The sequence below is a fragment of the Magnolia sinica genome, chromosome 12 (assembly GCF_029962835.1).
Source record: "Magnolia sinica isolate HGM2019 chromosome 12, MsV1, whole genome shotgun sequence".
Lineage (NCBI taxonomy): Eukaryota > Viridiplantae > Streptophyta > Magnoliopsida > Magnoliales > Magnoliaceae > Magnolia > Magnolia sinica.
The window spans coordinates 1956955-1975488 of NC_080584.1; the positions used below are offsets into that span (position 1 = coordinate 1956955).

Sequence of the window (18534 nt, forward strand, 5' to 3'; positions counted from 1 at the left end):
ATTCTTTTCATGGCACCTTAAAATGTAAAATTGATCGCTCCCCACCGGTTGCACCACCGACCTCCATGGTGGTAGGACTCTATGGGGCCACCATGATGTATGTGTTATATTCACCCTATCTATCCTTTTTGTCAGCTCATTTCCAAAGCTCAAATGGGCCACACCAAAGGAAACAATGGGAAAATGAGTCCACCGTTGAAAATGTTTATTGGTCATCCAACCTGTTGTTCTTGAGGTCACACGGACCTGGATGGGATAGTTGAAAACATAAATATCAGCTTGATCGAAAACTTAATTTCAATCCCTACTATTTCTTGTGATGTAGGTGGATTGAAGTTTGGATATGCTTTAATTTTGGGCTCATGATCTAAAATGAGGGGGCAAAAAGGATAGATGGCATGGATAAAACACATACATCATGGTGGGTCACACAAAGTCCTGCCGTCACAGAGGTCGATGGTGGTGGCTTCACCACGCAATCCGCTTACAGTCTCCCATTTTAGAACTCAATCTGATCCACTTATAAGGTAGGGCAAAAAACCAGCAGTTGTTCATCCATTTTGTGTGCCAATTCAGTTAGGTCAGACCGTGGGGCCACCTTATCCACACCGTCCATCCATTTTTCTAGCTCATTTTAGAACATGAGTCCAAAACTGAAGTAGATCCAAATCCCAAGCAGACCACACCACAGGAAACAATGGCAATGGACTATTAAAAACTTCCGGTGGACCACAAAAATTATGGATCTGTTTGACCTTACGAACAGGTTGGATGGCAAATTAACATCACGGTGGGCCCTAGAAAGGTTTCAATGTTGGACATCATTATCTCAATTTCCTGTGGTGTAGTCCACCTGAGATTAGGATCTGTTTCGGTTTTGGTTTCAGTATTAAAATAAGCTATAAAAACTAATGGACGGCATGGATATACAACACATAACACACTGAGGTGGGCCCATGGTTCAGATCCCATACGGTGAGCCATGTTAACTTAGTAATTCTGTCGGGCCTACAGGTGGTGTAAGTATCTTATCCACGCCGTTCAAACGTTTTACCAGATCATTTTAGAGCTCAAGCCCAAAATTGAAGTATATCAAAAGTTCAAGTGGACCACAACACATGAAACAGTGGGAATAATGCCAATCCACCGTTGATCCAAACCTGTTCATAAGGTTACAAAGACATGGATGAAAGGAAAACATAAATACCAGCTTGATCCAAAACATACGTGGCTTCAAGAAGTTTTCAACGGTAGATGTTCAATTCCCATATTTTCCCGTGGTGTGGTCCAGCTGTGCTTGGGATTTGCTTAAATTCTGAATTCATGCCCTAAAATGAACTGAAAAACACAGATGAATGGTGTAGATCAGAAAACAAACATAACGGTGGGCCTCACAGAGTATACTCAATACGCAATCCACGCCCATCCATTTCAAAAATGTGGCTCACCTGATGAATGGACCCCACAGGACCTTTTTTGTGTGGGGCCCATCGTTTGAATGGTTTATGTTGGCGGGAAAGATAGGTGATGGATGACAAGTTATCATACAACACAAGCACTTGTATCTGATCACATCATCACTTCTCCTTCCCTTCCTCACAAATGGCGAAGAGAAAACCATTCCCTCTTTTGAAGAATCTCTTCAGACAATCCCATCTCTCCTCAAAACCCATTTCTTCTTCTCTTGGAAGAGCTCCTTCCTTCAATCCCGACACCGGCGGCAGCATCGCTCTCGCTAACCGCCTCTGCAGAGAGAAGAAATTCAAAGAAGCCGTCGACGTCCTCTGCCAGCAGAAGCGCCTGAGAGAAGCCGTCGGCATCCTTGATATCCTCGACCGCTCTGGAACCCGGCCTTCGGCTCCCATCTACGCCGCCCTCCTTCAGCTCTGCCTCCAGAACCGATCCCTTGACGACGGCAGACGGGTCCATGCCCACACCAAGGCCTGCGGCTTCATGCCGGGCCTCTTCATCTCCAACCGCCTAGTCGACATGTACTCCAAGTGCGGCGCACTGGCCGACGCTCGTCGCGTGTTCGATGATATGCCTGAGAGAGATACGTGTTCTTGGAACACCATGATCGCTGGCTACGCGAAGGAGGGCCGCCTTCATGATGCCCGGAGACTGTTCGATGAAATGCCTGAGAAGGATGGCTTCTCTTGGAGCACGATGATTTCTGGGTATGTCCGCCACCATCAGCCCAAGGAGGCTTTGGAGCTGTATGGTGAAATGCAGAGAGGTGGCAATGATTTGAGATGTAATACATTTGCGGTCTCTAGCGCTCTAGCTGCTTCTGCGGCCAGCCGCTCTCTAAGGCAGGGGAAGGAGATTCATGGTCATATCACAAGGAACAGATTAGCGATGGATGCTGTCATTTGGAGTGCTCTGTCGGATATGTATGCGAAATGTGGGAGTATAGAAGAGGCTCGTCACATTTTCAATGGGACGTCGGATGGGGATGTTGTTTCTTGGACGACTATGATAGGAAGATACTTCGAGGGCGGAAGGAGGGAAGAGGGTTTTGAGCTTTTCTCAGACATGCTGAGGTCTGGCATCAGACCGAATGAATTCACATTCACCGGTATTTTGAATGCTTGCTCGACTCAAGCGGCCGAAGAGTTAGGGAAGCAGGTTCATGGTCACATGACCCGAATTGGGTTTGATCCATTTTCTTTTGCTGCAAGTGCGCTTGTTGATATGTATTCAAAATGCGGGAACGTCAAAAGTGCAAGGACAGTATTTGAAGGAATGACCCGACCAGATTTAGTCTCATGGACTTCTATGATAGCCTGTTATGCCCAGAATGGCCAACCCGAAGAAGCTCTTCGGTACTTCGAATTGCTACTCAAATCTGGTACCAAACCCGACCACGTAACATTCGTCGGAGTTCTTTCTGCATGTACTCATTCCGGATTAGTCGATAAAGGGCTCGAAATCTTCAAATCAATAAGTGAAGATCATGGACTGGCGTATACAGCTGACCACTATGCTTGCATAGTCGATCTCCTTGGGAGATGCGGCCGATTCGAAGAAGCGGAAGAGATCATTAACAAAATGCCCATGAAGCCTGATAAGTTCTTGTGGGCTTCTTTGCTCGGCGGTTGTAGAATTCATGGAAATCTTAGGCTTGCAAAACGAGCAGCTGAAGCATTGTTTGTGATAGAGCCCGAAAATGCTGCGACTTACGTCACATTGGCGAACATCTACGCCGCTGCAGGAAGGTGGGACGAGGTCGCGAGGATTAGAAAGATGATGGACGACAGAGGGGTGATAAAGAAGCCCGGTTCTAGTTGGATCGAGGTGAAGAGGAGGGCTCATGTGTTCTTGGTGGGAGATAAATCTCACCCGAAAGCGAAGGAAATCTATGGATTGTTGGAGAAACTGTCAACGAAGATGAAGGAAGAAGGGTACATCCCAGACACAAACTTTGTGCTGCACGACGTGGAAGAGGAGCAGAAGGAACAGAACCTGTCGCACCACAGTGAGAAGCTTGCAGTTGCGTTCGGGATCATTGAGACTCCGCCCGGAACTCCCATCAAAGTATTCAAGAACCTACGGATTTGCGGGGATTGCCACACCGCCATTGGGTTCATCTCGAGGATCACTCAGAGGGAGATTGTTGTGAGGGATTCGAACCGGTTCCATCGATTCAAGGATGGGATCTGCTCATGTGGAGGTTTTTGGTAACATGGGTCTGTTAAAAAGCTTATGAGGGAGAGTAGCTTGGGATGCTTCAATGGAAAAGGGCAGGAAATACAGTCATTCAAATTCCTGCCATCTCCTGACCGTTGATGAAACTGAGGAAGCTCACATTCACTAGAGAGCAGATGCAAGCAGCTATGGACTTGGCATATGATATGTTATTTCTCCAGAAAATGGTGAAATGAAGAGGGGGAAAGGTAACATGAGGTCAAACTTATGGGAACTTCTGTAACGTAGACTCTGTTACCCCACTGACATCCACCTCATACATCAGTTGCACCCGTCCATGGTGAGCCATGGGCCCGAAATTAGGCCAATCTATGACTTAGGTGGACCACATGGGAATAGTTGAATAAATGCCCACCCATTAAAACCTTCCTGATTGTTTGTTGAGTTTGCTAATATTGTGATTAATAAGTCTTTTTATGTAGCACCATTGGTTTCGCCTTGATGATGGCCATCCTTAGAACCGATGGTTTGGATCTTTGGAGAGCGGTGGCAGCTGCATTTTGCAGAAAGCCTATCCCTTCACATATGGTTTTCTTCATTTGTGAGGGATGCTTGTGTCAGGAATTTTAGCCTTCTTGTGGTGTCATTTTTGTTGTAACCTTCCCATATTTATAACATACAAACTTCCATTTTTGGTGATGATCTTTCGTCATCTCTCCTGCATTTTCCCGTCTACTCTGTTTTTCTTTCTAATGAAATTCTGATTACACTTAAAAAATGAAATCTGAAATTCTTGCAATAGGAATTATTTAATACATAATCCGCGTGTTTGTTCATTATATGTGGGTTTTCAACCATGGCTAGTGGGGCCCATGCGCCAAAAATGTCAATGATTCGATTTCCACTGATTCTCCAGACCATGGCCCAATGATCTGGACCACTGGTCTGTTGTGTCGGTCAGCCGGATTTAGACTTCTGCTGCAATGGTCGTCTTCCACGACTGAACTCTTTCTCAATTTGGGAAGAATTATCAGAGGGAATCGACATCTAATCTGATGTTAGCATTGGCTAAGAGCGTTCTATTTGTAAGTATGGAAGCTGACGGTTTGAGCTTTCGATAGAAGTGGTTGGCATCTTTTCTTACAAAACAAGTATCCATGTAAATGACTGGTTTTTAAGATGGCTGGTGCTATTTTGGTAGCTGGTTCCAGTTCAGGTGCCGGCTCCAGCTTCAGTCCAAACTGGTCTAACTGCTTGGTCGGGTCTGAGTTTTAAAACATTGTTCTCTCTCTCTCTCTCTCTCTCTCTCTCTCTCTCTCTCTCTCTCTCTGTGTATGGGGAACTTCTGTGTGTGTGTGTGTGTGTGGAACTTTATGAGTGTGTATCTGTGTGGAACTTCTCTCTCTCTCTCTCTCTCTCTCTCTCTCTGTGGAACTTTTATGATGGTACTTCATTTCATTTCTCCATAGTTCTAAAACTTCGTGGGTGGGCTCGAAACTTGGTAGAGTTAACTCAACTTGGTGAGATTTCAAGCCAAGTCTCATGAAAGCTTGCTTGCTGACTGGCATGACTTGGTCAAGAGACGACAAGACTCATCGAGTCAGCTCGAAAACTCAGCATGATTCAACAGAGTCAGCCAGCCAATCAACTGTTGTTTTATTTTAATTAATTTATCAATTTCCAACAATTTTAAATGCATTAAATACTATAACCTTAATTATTAAAATATCAAGTCCAGTTGAGTCGGTCGAGTCTATTAGTTGACGTGACCTAGCTAGAAATTGAGTCAAGCCTTTGGAGTTTTTGAACCATGCACCTTTGTAACCATGAGGCGAATTGTCAAAGGTAGCTATCACAAACAGAGCTAGCAATGGTTCAATTAGCATAATGCGCTAACAACTAGCGCAGGCTGTGATTGGGAGTGGCCGGTTCCACCAGCCCACCTAGAATGGCAAACCTATCTTGCATGCTCCTCTCTTGCCGAGATCTCTCCAGAGGGTTGGTCTGTGACCCACTACACTGTTGCCTGACCCAGCCCACTATTTACCAAGCCCAAGCTTGACCTGACCTCACTCACTTGATTGTAATGGGCTTGGGTTCAACTGACTTGACCTCACCCAGCAAGGAACCAGCTATAGCGGTTTATTTTGTTTTGGGTTTGGATTCAGGTCATCTGACTGGACCCATTGATAACTTATATGGTCGGGTTGGGTCGGGTATGGGTTGACCTGAGCCGGAATGGGCTATATTATCTAGACGGGCTGACTTGCTACCAATTTATCATGGCCCAAATACACACCTTACAAATGGGTCGATTTGGATTGTGGGTCGTTCCAACCTGTACCCCTGGCTATGCCAGAATGGTTCCATGAATGGAGAAAATCTTTGTTTCCTATGCTGGGATTGAATCTTGCAAACGCTCTGAGACCGTTGATTGAGATGAGAGGATTTGTAATCCCTCCATTAATCGTAGTGTTATTTGTTTGGGTTGGCGCCTTTCTCACAGTAGAAAAATGGATTTCTGGGCTCAATCTGACTTCTGTGTGGCCCCCATTCCTAAAAATGAGGCATCTAATGTTCTTTATTTTTTAGGCCATGCATTATCTACCCATCTCCGAACCCACATTGCTGGAAAAATAATAATAATAATAATAAAATAAATAAATAAATAAAAACAGGTAATAAACGGACTCATAAAAAACTTAAATTCTAAACCCTAAAACCTGAACTATAAACTCCAATGGCAAATCTGAAAAACGGTATCCCCAACTTTAATAGGAGTCATTGGATACTCTGTCAACATATGACACTTGATATGCAGGCACTCAGTAATTGTATACATGGTATACATTAACTCAATTAAATCGTCTAACTTGTGGAACCCAGTCTCCAAGTAACAACCCCAAAATCAGAACAGTTGTGAAATCATAATACCCATTTTGGAAAGACTGTATTGAGAGATGGGACCATTGGATTTTATTTTTTTATATTTAACCGTCCAATAATCCAAAAGTCAGTTGATCAAATAGGCATAATTTTTTATTGAAGACTTAACGCTTGGAACCATAATTTGCGTTTGTGCTACATTTTTGGGTACGTGAAGATTGATGATGGCATATGTACGTGTGGGGTTTTGGAACTTGGATGAACGCGCTTTTGGGACACTAAGAACATCTGATGCATATGCATGGATGAAATTGTTATGAATTACTTATGCTAAGCTTTCAGGCAGGCCTAATCAAAACTTTGCATTTGCTTGGCCAAGCCTGGCCAATTCACATCCATAGGTCAATCCAATATCAGATAGACCATTCCATAGAAAAAATAAGGCAGGACCCAAATCTGCCAAATTCAAGTGGGGCAGGGCCTGCCTACTAATCATATTGGACTGGTTTTTGGGACATCCCATTATCACAGTGGGGAACATGTTTCGGATGAATTGGACACCATACACATACTACAAACCCCAGAGCTTGAATTGGGGATTCATGTGAACTCGGACACTGTTTCCTATGGCATGGCCCACCTAATAATTCAATCAGCCTGATTTTAGGGCATCTCATTCGCATAACAGGGCAACCCTGATGGACAGGTTGAATGTTGTACACCACTGTAGGTACACATGTACAACTAGATGCATGAAAAAATCATCTACATCTAGTCACACCTATGAGGCATTCCCTTTCAGGGCCATTGATAGATAACTTGCGAACTTCTGATCTTGAAGATTTTCTGAGGCAAGCTTACAAGCACGTCTTGCTTTTGAATTTAATGAAGCACTTTTATTTTTTTCTTTTTCTTTTTCAGCTCACGCAACCATGCCAAATAGGAAGATCCTAACCATTGAATCTTTGGTCTCGTCTCCATTCTATGTAGACTGTTGTTGCATTTCTTCTCAGCCATGCACATGCCAACAATGGTAAGGTTTGACTAAGCTGCATGCATCCTTACCAAAGCTGCATGCAAAATACCTATAAGAATGCAATTTTCAGGTATAATTCATCCTATTATTACACAAAGCTTGAAGTGAAGCAGCAAGAAATTCGGGTGTGGCTTTCAAAAGTGTAAACAAGTATAAACAGGTAGGAAACAGGAGCAGAAGCGAGCGTCTAATGCAGGGATTCAAAGGGGAAGCAGCACTTGGTTAGAAAGATCCTGCAACTAAAGTTCATCCATGATGGGGGCCATCACATCAATGGCTTGGATAAACCAACCGTGGCCCCCACTTGTACTGATTCTCTACATTCGCTACAAACAGGGAATTTACCAAAAAAGAAGATGTAATTTTCCTCCCAAGTATGTATCGAAATGTGCATTCTTTTATTTCTTTATTTCTTTTTTATTCCCCTTCACTCATATATGGCACTGGGGAAATAATTTTAGCTACATGAAACTGGTATATGAACTGGAGATCAGAAAAACTGAGGGGTGGCATTTAGTAGAGAGTCAGTTCCTTTGCCTAGCTGAAGGAAAAAAATAATTTAAAAAAAAAAAAAAAAGCCTTAATCCGTAGCAAGTTCATTTCTCCTCATTCTACACACACAACAAGAGAAATGCATAGATGCTTTTGTCGATTCAAAGAAAAACCGTACCTGATGATATACTACGGTCCTCTCAGAGAAGTCACAGTCCAAGAAGATGTAGCATTATCGCATTCTGGGCATGCATGCGGTTCTCGGCCTGTGGAAAGACGATTGAGTTTGGAGCCTCTATCACTGCATCCGTCACTTCCACACCCCTTTCAGCTGGAAGGCAGTGCATGAAGTAAGCCTTTGAACCTGCTAGCTCCATAAGGGCTTCATCCACCTGCAATTTTCTCATTAGAGATGGTGGGAAGAAGATTGTGTGCTCTCTCATATGCGATCTGGGACGGCTAATCTAAAAGGAGAAAAATGTGTATCGAATGAAATGAATGATGTCATTGATCGATGATTTAAAACCCGGACTGGAAGCCAGTCCAATCAGTCAGACCTGCTTGGCCCATTTTATCCATCTGCGGGTTGAGAGACTCAGCGACTCAGACAGACTCGTTCCATCCTAAATCGAGTTGGGACTCACATGAGTCGGGGCCAAGTCGGGGATGACTTGTCATATTGAACCAGACGGGTCCAACTGAGTCTTAAGTCAGATCGGATGATCGGACACATCCGAGTCTTAAGCCATGGCTAGTGGTTAGGATGTCCGGTTCTCCAATTGATGTTGTGGGTTGAGCTTTGATGGTTAACCCAAGTTTTGGTGGCCAGTGCCGATCCAACTGCTCGGTTCGGTCCTGGTTTTAAAATAAAATTGTTATTGATCAAGTCCAGATGCCACCTGTGCACGACATGCAGGAGTTTACTTGGCCGGCTTCATTGGGCAGGTTATTGTGGCCCACATGGAGGTTGACAGGGGAGTGAAAATAGAGTTTAACATTAAATAACATAGCTTTATTTTTTCTAACTCCATTGTCTTCGCTGAAATGGTTATAGGTCATATAAAAGCTGCTATTCTCCAGGAGGTTGCCCTTAAACACTTGAGTGTGACTTGCCTGGAGACTGAAACTGGTGCTACTCGCCCCAACTCATTCCCTTTCAGTCCCGTGACCCGTTTCATTGTCCATTGAAACTGATACTACTCGGACAAAGCCCGCCGAGTTGTGTTGGTTCATATTTTGGAATGTGCTTCTAATAATCTATCCTCCAGATGGCTGTCCTTAAACACCAGTAATAATTTCATCAAAGGAAGAGGATCGAGATAGCAAGGACCAGTGCAGGGAATATACTTTCACTTATCAATCCCAACTGCATCAAAATCATGGGCAGTGACGTAAAATGTTTAGATGGCTCTGAATTCAAGCTGTATCGTCCAAAACTGGTACGTATTGCTAGATACATACTGGTAGCACCAGTGAACCATATGGCTGTATCGGCCCATATCGAACCAAAACAGGGCGATATTACCATATATCAATGGTCAATGATTCGATGCGTGATACACAGATTTTATATTGAAAACTCATTAACGGCTCTCTCTTCTTTTTTTTTCTTTTTTCCTTTTTCTGGGGGTATCATGACTCGGTGAATTAGGTTGTAAAAATTCATTGATCTTGAAAAGCAATCATAACTTACAAATGGAATTCCCTAATGCGCACAGATTGGTGATCTTGTTTCTACACGCTGATCAATCTTTAGTTGCTAGTCGAAATTACGGGTCAATGGGATTTTTTTTTTTTTTTGAAGGGTAGGGTCAATGGGATTTATGATGGCACTGAAACAAACATTAATTATAAATCTGATCTAAAAGCCTAGATCCTTAATCATGTACCTTCCATTCTACATTACAGTGAAGGGGTTAAGGGCTTAGGTTTTGCTTCAATCAAAGTACACCATATCGCTTATTTGTGACAAGGAAGGACATCAGGGAGAAATTTTGATTTAAAAAAATGCAAAAGCAAATACATTCCAACAACATGCATGATTTTTTTACTCGCCATGTCTCGACTCATCGGCTTTGAGTTGAGTCGCAACTTGCCTGAGTCAGGGGTATTTCAGCTGCGGTCCCAACCTGAACCATTGACGACCGAAATTGAGTCAACTAGGGTGAGTCAGATATGGCCAGTGTTTTCAGTAGCGTAGGTAGCGTACCCTACGTAGCGTAGCACTCCAAAAATGCTACGTAGCGTGTACAGTAGCGTATATCCCCTGTAGCGCACGCTACAGGGGTCGTAGCGTACGCTACAGAAGCATAGCGTGTATCGCAGGTAGCGTGTGCTACCTGTTTTGATTTTTTTTTTTTTGTTTTTACACTGCCGTAAATGGTGGTGAACTCACACCACAACAGTAACTTAAGTTTTTTTTAAAAAAATACTCTATTCGAATAGTATTCGACAGCCGGCCCTAACCCGACGCTACTTCGTCTCCCCCTCTTCAATCTTGCAATCGAAAGGTCCTTCGAAGGGGCTTCTTTGGCCGATCGTTGGACACTACAAGGAGCTCCATTTAGTGCAGTTTCATCAATAATGGAGAAGAAATGATAGAGAAATCGGATTTCCCTTATTCCGGTTGCGATCGGCTGTGGAGCTTGAACTTTTGCATATTTCATCAATTCAATCTCATCTTGAGACAAAAATAGGTACGCATGCTCCTTTTTTTTGAATTTCTTTCGATGTACAATGACAATAACTTGGTATTTTGAGTTTTTCTTATTTTTTCCCTTTTAAAATGTCGGTTATTGTGCGTTTTTTAATCTTTATAATTTTTTTCATTTCTTTTTCAATATCTCTGTAGATATAGAATTTTTTTTTTGTGGTATGGCCCACGTGGGGCCCACTGAGGTGCGTGAAGGGGTGGATTTGCATTGTTTTCTATAGTATGGCCCACGTGGGGCCCACTAAGGTGCGTGAAGGGGTGGATTTGCATTGTTTTCTATGTTGTGGCCCACGTGGGGCCCACTGTGGTGTGCATATGTGTGGATGTGCATTGTTTTCTATAGTGTGGCCCACATGGGGCCCATTGAGGTGCGTAAAGGGGTGGATTTGCATTGTTTTCTATGGTGGGCCCACTGTGGTGTGTGTATGTGTGCATTGTTTTTTATTGTGTTATTTAATATTTATTATATATATATATATATATATAAATAATAAAAAATAGAAGTATCGTGTAGCTTATGCTACACGCTACGCAATTTCGCTACACGCTACAGAGGGTTGAACGCTACGCAACACGCTACCGCTATTTAAAACATTAGATATGGCTAAGACGAGTCGTAAAACTATGTCAACATTAGTAACTCTTTACTCCTAACAAGGTAATAATCATTAAAATCATGAGTTAGATGATACCATTTGATGGCTTGATTCTATGAACGTTTCATGGCGGACCTTGTTCAACATCCAAAGATAGGGAGGTCTCTTTTGAAAGGAAAGATGTTTTCGATGGCAAATACCTGAAATCCTTGGAATCGTTCATGGCGATACGATGCCTCCTCCTTTTGACCCATGCTTGCCCATACGTCCGAATACACAACGTCTGCTCCTCTAACAGCTTCCTTGGGATCATTCGTTATCTCGATCTTGCTGATTCCAGCACTCCGTGCCTTCTCAACAGTCTTCTCATCTGGTTCGAAGCCTTTTGGGCAGGCACAAATGAAATGGAAAGGAACCACAGACGCCAACAGAAGCCATGAATGCACAATGTTGTTCCCATCTCCAACATAGACAACCTACGGTTTGCATTGTAAAATTAAGTTCTGATGAAATATAAATGATTGGGTGGAGTTGATGAATCTTAAATGACAGATGAAGAATATCTCACCTTGGTTCCTTCCAACCGACCAACATGTTCAATTATGGTAAGTGCATCGGCCATGATTTGGCAAGGGTGGTTGTAGTCAGTCAGGCCGTTAATGACTGGAACGGTGGCGTATTTTGCCAAATCAAGGATATCCTGCACCATTAATGATGATCCAGTGAAATGAATAATCAAGAACAACCACATGCATTTACCAGGCCTGAAAATAATCAGTAGAGAGTATGTTGAGATAAAATAGAACTGTTAAGCAGTTTGTGATTGGAAAATATGCTCCTTGAGGGGAGTCTGTCAATCGCTGTTTTTCAGGATTCTGGTTGGAAGTGGACTCTTCAAACCTAATCCTGGAGGCTCCAAACAAGGAATTGACTCATATGGCTGGATTGGTCAATCAATAACTGACCAATGCAAGGATCCAAACTAATCCTAATATCAAAAGGAAGATCTGAGCAATTGGCTCCTCAAAGGTTTTCTGATGCTGCCTCTGTGTTTTTTCTTTATGAAATTCTACCCACCTTTCAGAGAGAGAAAAAAAGAGAGACAGATCTGGTAAGGGAAAGAATCACTTCGTTTATCAACTTAGTGTTGCTATGATATTTCTCATTTGAATTCATTAAATTGAATCTTGAAAAAAGAAGAAGATAAATTTCATTTGAATTGATTAAATTGACTAAAAGATCAGCTCATTACTTGCTCAATGTAGCAAGGTCACTCCATTTTCTAAATAATTGCCCTGTTGAATGCATGTCAATATGCTATCGGGAAAAACTAAAAGATATAAATGTGTGATTCTTGTTATGTATTTATATCTACTTTTGTATCTCTATCTGTTGATATTAACACTTCTCAACATCTTATAGCTTCCAATATTTTCAATATATAAACCCTATAGATGCAAGCCTCAGCTGGGTCATGCAAAACACGCATCAGCCATCAAGGTGTTGGTGAGGAAGGAGTGTGGGATGAAGATCAGACAGTCCAATTAGATGAACAGGTACAGCCTGCATCAATAACAGAAATTTCAATTTTATCATATTGCTGCATGGACATATCCTCATGCCAGTCTCTTTTTTTTTTTTGTCCACCTTTGAGATGTTAGACACAGCTATCTGTGTTGAAGTTACTTGATAATGAGCAAGGTCCTGTGTTGAGGTTATCCAATGAGCAAAAGCGGAGTGCAGTATTTCCCGTATTCCGAGCATGTTTTCATGCCCTTTCGTCAGACTCCTATCAGTTCTCGAAAGTGGCATGTCACAACTCCCAGCAATGTGGACTGGATGCAGTAGGATTTTTCATCTGTTTAAATATACAATCCTACTGCACCAGTTTGGAAACCAGCTTTCCAATTTCTAAGTTTGACTTGGTCGAGACAACTAGAAACTCGCTGAACTCCATTCTCAAGGCCTGACGAAACCCAGCCAACCAGGCAGAGCTCAGAGATGAGTCACCAATTTTGAGGTTTTAAGTTATCACACACTCATACCTAATCAAAATGGCTAGAAAGAACTTGAATTTGGATGTCAAACAAGGCACCCGATTACTACCATAACAGAATGGAAAATAGCATAACCAACGTAAGATTCACCACCATACCTGATGAGCGAATACACGTGCCATGATGATGTCATTGTAACCAGAGAGCACTCGAGCTATATCACGGGTTTCCTCCCGTTTGCCCATCTGTATATCATCTGGTCCCAAATATATGGCATGGCCACCAAGCAAGTAGAACCCTGTCTCAAATGAGACTCGAGTTCTCATGGATGGCTTGGCAAAGATCATTGCCATTGTCTTTCCTTTAAATGGGAGGAATGTCCTATCTCCTGACTTTAGCAATGCCTTGACCTCAGCTGCACGGTGAAGGATCTTTAAGATTGTCGCCTTGTCGAAATCACTGATATGCAAGAAATCCTTCAGGTCTCCTTTCACTGGAAAACACAGACAATGTGCACAAATACTAGGAAAGTAAATTCTAGATGTTGTGGGTCATTTCAGTGTCTTTTCTGCTGGAATAATGCATCCATCAAACATCCTAACGCAAAACTCGTTGAAGCTCAAGGTACAGTTTCAAAGATAAAATGGAAATAAACAGCTTTTGCAAATGAGCACTTGCACTATTCTGCTTATGGCTTACAGATTAAAGACACTTACACTTTTCTGTTAACCTCTCTACGTTCTATTAATACACATTCTCCTCAACCGTTTACCAACGAAGGCAGAGGAGAAATGTTTGAATCCCTTCAGACCTAATCTGGCAACATCCTTTGGTTTTGCTAGCCTCCTCCCAAGATACAAGATGCACTTTTCTATTGTGATGGTTTCCACTCCAAAGTCATGGTATATTCTTCTGCTTCTTTGCAATGAGTCAGATTCGTAAACAAAGACAAAATAGTTGGCAAATTCGAAAGCATTGTCCATTGGATATGTCATGTAATTCAATCAGGAAGTTGCAGACAATTTCCTTTAAGATGATTGAAATCTCTCATTGACAAAGAATATCAGGGATTCAGGATACCTTGGACCTCCTCTAAAGATTTGGAGACTAAGAAAGAAGGAAACAAACATTAAATTATGAAATAGTCAACAAATAATATATCAAAACAAACATTAAATTATGAAATAGTCAACAAATAAAATATCAAAACAAACTATTGACTATTTTCAAAATGTGACCAATAATCTCATGGTAACCAGTGCCAACAAGCACTTGGAATGGGCCAGGTCCTGGTCCAACAAATCAAAATTTTGAATAGGCTCAATCAGGCAAGTCAAACACCAGGCCCGAGTTACCAAGGCCCCAGAACCACCACTAAATTTCTATTGAATTTTTAACCTTTTGTTTCCACATAGAAAGGCTATGACATATTTATAGAGGAAAGTGCAACTGCCAAGCTGTCAAACATTATGGTAAACTGATACTAATTGTAGTCAGGAAACTTGATAAAGCTAGCTATAGTTTTGTGGACTTTAACCTTAAAAAACAATAAGATAGAGAGTTCAATTTTTATTGACAACACGGCAATCTGAAAAGGCATGAAACGTTGAATGTATATCTAACCTTTTGACCTTAAAAAATAGATCTTCCAGTCCATTCACAAACAAGAATTTAAGAAATGCTGAATATCAAACCATTACAATATTAATAACAATCATAGCACAAAATTCCAAATAAACTAGATCTCTATAAGATCTGAGGCTTGTTTTTGTGCTGGGCGGTGCCAATAGAACTGGCTAGGGCATAGGCTTTGTTTTAAATAGGAGTGGGAGATGGACCAAAACTTGCTGGAATAGGGCAGGCTTCTAACATGTTTCTGCTTGCATTGAGGATGTTTGAATGAAACCAAACACCTGCTTCTTTGGATTCAAATCCTTTTAGTTAAGAAATCCAAAATGTTTGGGATTGAACCCCTTGTACAAAGAGGCCCTTAACCTTTCAACTCAAGTGGAATAATTCCATGCTTGTTTAACACATTGACCTACTAATCATCAAATTTCTTTTGGATTACTTAACATTCCAACTCAAATGGCTGATGTCAATTTCCCTTGAGGGAGAAAACCAGAGATACTACCAAACTTCAAAAACCACCTATGGTTCTTTTTATTTCATTGTTTCTACTCAAGCATCGCATCAGATTAAAAAATATATTTCCAGTAGAGCTTTCACCTCAAATAATAGTTTTTTATTTATTTTATTTATTTATTTATTATTATTATTTAAAAGCAAAAGAAGAAAACTTTGATACTCTGGAAAAGTGTGATGTTGATAGACATGCGCTATGAAATTGTAGACGTGGCATAAAAATTAAACTATCCAAATTCTGAGACCCATCTTGGTTGGACCATAGACCAAAACACTGCTTGTTTGACCACCTAATTGGCCCATTGGGGGACATTTAGTGGACTGTTGAAATAAAGAGCAAACATCCACAATTAGTCGATCAAGCTTTGTATCTGCCTCATGTTTGGGTTCACATCCTAAAGTGAGCTGGCGAATCAGATTGACGGAGTGGATATAACACATACATCACGAAGGGCCCCACAGAGCTTACCCTGCAGCCAGTTTGCAGGTTTCCAAGGTGGGAATGGAGCAACCGGGACCCAAAGAGCACTCCCTTTTGTGGCCGTCCATTCAGTGGCCTTCTTCCTTCTTTCTTATTCCTTTCATTTCCCCTCTTCTCATTTTTCCGTTCATTCTATCATGGTTTTATGTCCTCCGTTCAAGCATATTCAACCAGAAAACATGCACTAGAGAACAAGATCGTCGCTCGAATACTCAGAATAAGATCTCGAACCGAGAAAATGAAGCATTCCGGCATTCGGACTCCTGATTTTCTACTGCATTGGGACATTTCGTCTCAAAAATCAGATCCCTACACTTCGCAGTGAAAAAAGTCCAGCTGCAGTACAAAAACCGAGCTCAGAAACCCTAATTTTCCACCAGATTGATGCATTTCAACTCGAACAACAGGTTTCGACACTCTACGAGATGAGCTGCAGCTGAAGCACCAAGATCATCGCTACAAACGCCTAAAACGAGAAATCGAAGAGCTCGGAGATGAAATTACAGACCTTTACCATTGACGGGAGAAGGAACGGAAGGCGCAGAAGCGGAGTTCTGGCAGGAAATCCGGCGGCGGAGGGACGGGGATCCGACCGGAACAGATCTAGGCGCGCCGTAAAATATCGACGGAAGAGATGCAGGTCGACGAGGAATCTGGCAGGAGAAGGAGAAGGAAGAGTAGGAGGTATCGGAGCGAATAGGACGGCTGCAAGAGATGGCCGCCATTGCTGCTGGAAGAAAGAGAGATGTCTACGCTCCAGATGGGTTTATGTAGGCGGAGTAAAATTACGAAATTCTCCTTCCGAGTCTTGAACTGGATTGGGTACTTCCGAATAAGAGTTGACTCGGACGAGTCGCATCGGGGACTCGACGATCGGCCTACTTGGAATTAACGGTTCGGAAGCGGATTGAGTACTGAGTAACTCTGTGGGTCCCACCGTGATTTAATTATTTTATCCACTCGGTCCATCTATTTTACGGGATAATTTCAGGGCTTGAACCCAAAAAATGAAGAATATCCAAGATTAAATGGACCACGGCACGGGAAACAATGTGAATTGAATTTCGACTGTTGAAAAATTCATGGGTCCACGGAAGTTTTGGATCAATCAGCTTTCCCGTAGAGCTGCATGCCAGTCAAACTGAGTTGAGTTTGGAATAGCTTGGCTTGACTTGGCCAATAGCTTACCGCATCTCGAACTTAGCTCAATCCTGATGCCGGTCTTGCAAGCTTGGCTCGGTCCGATCTATTGTTGGAGCAATTCGGGCATTCAGCATTTTGTCAAAAATATATAGAATGCATTTTTAATTTTTCAAAGAATGTAAAATAATACAATATTTTATAAATATTTCATCAAACACCTAGAAAGCAGCATCAAAATCAAACAGTTGGGCAAGCAGCATTAAAATAAAATAGTCAATGTATCCATTCATTCCTCACCAATACTTCATTGAGTCATTTTATCAAACACTCGACGAGTAGCATTCATATTAAAATAATCAAGTCACCAAGCAAATTCAATCTAAGTCGAATAGAGTTGAGGTTCAGTTTGAATTAAGTCGAGCTCAGGCAAGCTTAAACTTGGCTCAAAATTTTTTCAAGCTTTAAAAACCAACTCAACCTAATTTGAATTCAATTTCAAATTGAGACAAGTTGAGCTTTTCCGAGTCAAATTGGGTGAGCTGACCGGGCTAACTCAACTCATTTATAATTCTATTTTCCCTTCATCCATGTTTACGTGATCATATGGATAGGTTGGATGACAAATAAACATTAGCCCTATAAAGGTTTCAACCATGAAAATCATTATTTACATTGCTTAAATCATTGTTCACATTGCTTCGATGTGGTATGGTTGACTTAAGCTTTGGATATGCTTCTATCATAGGCTAAACCCCTACAATGAGCAGTAAAAATAGATGGACGGCTTAGATAAACTACATACATTTGTGGTGGGCCCAACAGACTTTACTCAGCAATCCGATTTCTAGCTGCTCACGGTGGAACTGTTCATGTTATGGACTATAGGATCCATGATGGATGATTAAAAGTGGCATGGGACCATATGCTGAGTGATCCGACAATCAGAGCCGCTCATTCTTATGTGGGCCACACTATCAAGATGATACTAAATCGATGGTTCCAACGATCACCATCTTTAGATGAACATTAAAAAGAAATTTCCAATGGCCCACCTTCTAATTCCGAAAATTCAATGGTGAGGATCATTGATGAATCATGGTAATGAGATACTAACTTATTTACGATGGTAACAAGAATATAAACGGATCTTACCTGTTCAAATCTGACTAGCTCGGATTTGACTCGTCCGAGTTGACTCGGATCTGACCATCTGCTTCAATAGCACAAGCTAAACCCAACTCACGTGAGTTGGAACGAGTCAGTCCTAATTTCGGTCAGTCCTGACATGACCCAGGAGCGGACGTGTAAACTCTGTGGGTCCCACCAGCGATGTTTTCTCTTATCCACACCGTTCATCCGTTTTATCAGATCATTTCATGCCAGAAGCCTGAAATTTA

At 41.9% G+C, this 18534-nt stretch overlaps 2 protein-coding genes across 4 annotated transcripts; one reads left to right on the top strand and one right to left on the bottom strand.

Annotated features, from left to right (window-relative positions):
- Positions 1-1405: 1405 nt before the first annotated feature.
- LOC131220765 (pentatricopeptide repeat-containing protein At4g37170) lies at positions 1406-8184 on the top strand. 2 transcript variants are annotated; one of them, XR_009158822.1, is made up of 2 exons: positions 1406-3896; positions 7641-8184. XR_009158822.1 is itself a non-coding variant. In XM_058215597.1 (1 exon), the coding sequence occupies exon 1, from the start codon at positions 1603-1605 to the stop codon at positions 3682-3684; it is 2082 nt and encodes a 693-aa protein (XP_058071580.1). In that variant the 5' UTR covers positions 1406-1602; the 3' UTR covers positions 3685-4347. The 2 variants fall into 2 exon arrangements, 1 of the variants encoding a protein (XP_058071580.1); XM_058215597.1 differs by lacking the exon at positions 7641-8184 and having other exon boundaries at positions 1406-4347.
- On the bottom strand, positions 7104-16727 carry LOC131220766 (ornithine carbamoyltransferase, chloroplastic). Of its 2 annotated transcripts, XM_058215599.1 has the most exons (6): positions 16503-16727; positions 13527-13861; positions 11940-12071; positions 11572-11847; positions 8241-8454; positions 7104-7619 (listed from the first exon to the last, which is right to left on the bottom strand). In XM_058215599.1, the coding sequence occupies exons 1-5, from the start codon at positions 16717-16719 to the stop codon at positions 8272-8274; spliced, it is 1143 nt and encodes a 380-aa protein (XP_058071582.1). In that variant the 5' UTR covers positions 16720-16727; the 3' UTR covers positions 7104-7619; positions 8241-8271. The 2 variants fall into 2 exon arrangements, with proteins under 2 accessions (XP_058071582.1, XP_058071581.1); XM_058215598.1 differs by lacking the exon at positions 7104-7619 and having other exon boundaries at positions 8232-8454.
- Positions 16728-18534: the final 1807 nt, after the last annotated feature.

Excerpts from the sequence above, each read along its gene's own strand:
- LOC131220765 (XM_058215597.1), top strand. The coding sequence starts at position 1,603 with ATGGCGAAGAGAAAACCATTCCCTCTTTTGAAGAATCTCTTCAGACAA.
- LOC131220766 (XM_058215599.1), bottom strand. The coding sequence starts at position 16,719 with ATGGCGGCCATCTCTTGCAGCCGTCCTATTCGCTCCGATACCTCCTAC. Across the intron at positions 12,072-13,526 it reads CACGTGTATTCGCTCATCAG|GATATCCTTGATTTGGCAAA; the intron begins GTATGGTGGTGA and ends TTAATGGTGCAG. Across the intron at positions 11,848-11,939 it reads GTCGGTTGGAAGGAACCAAG|GTTGTCTATGTTGGAGATGG; the intron begins GTGAGATATTCT and ends TGCAAACCGTAG.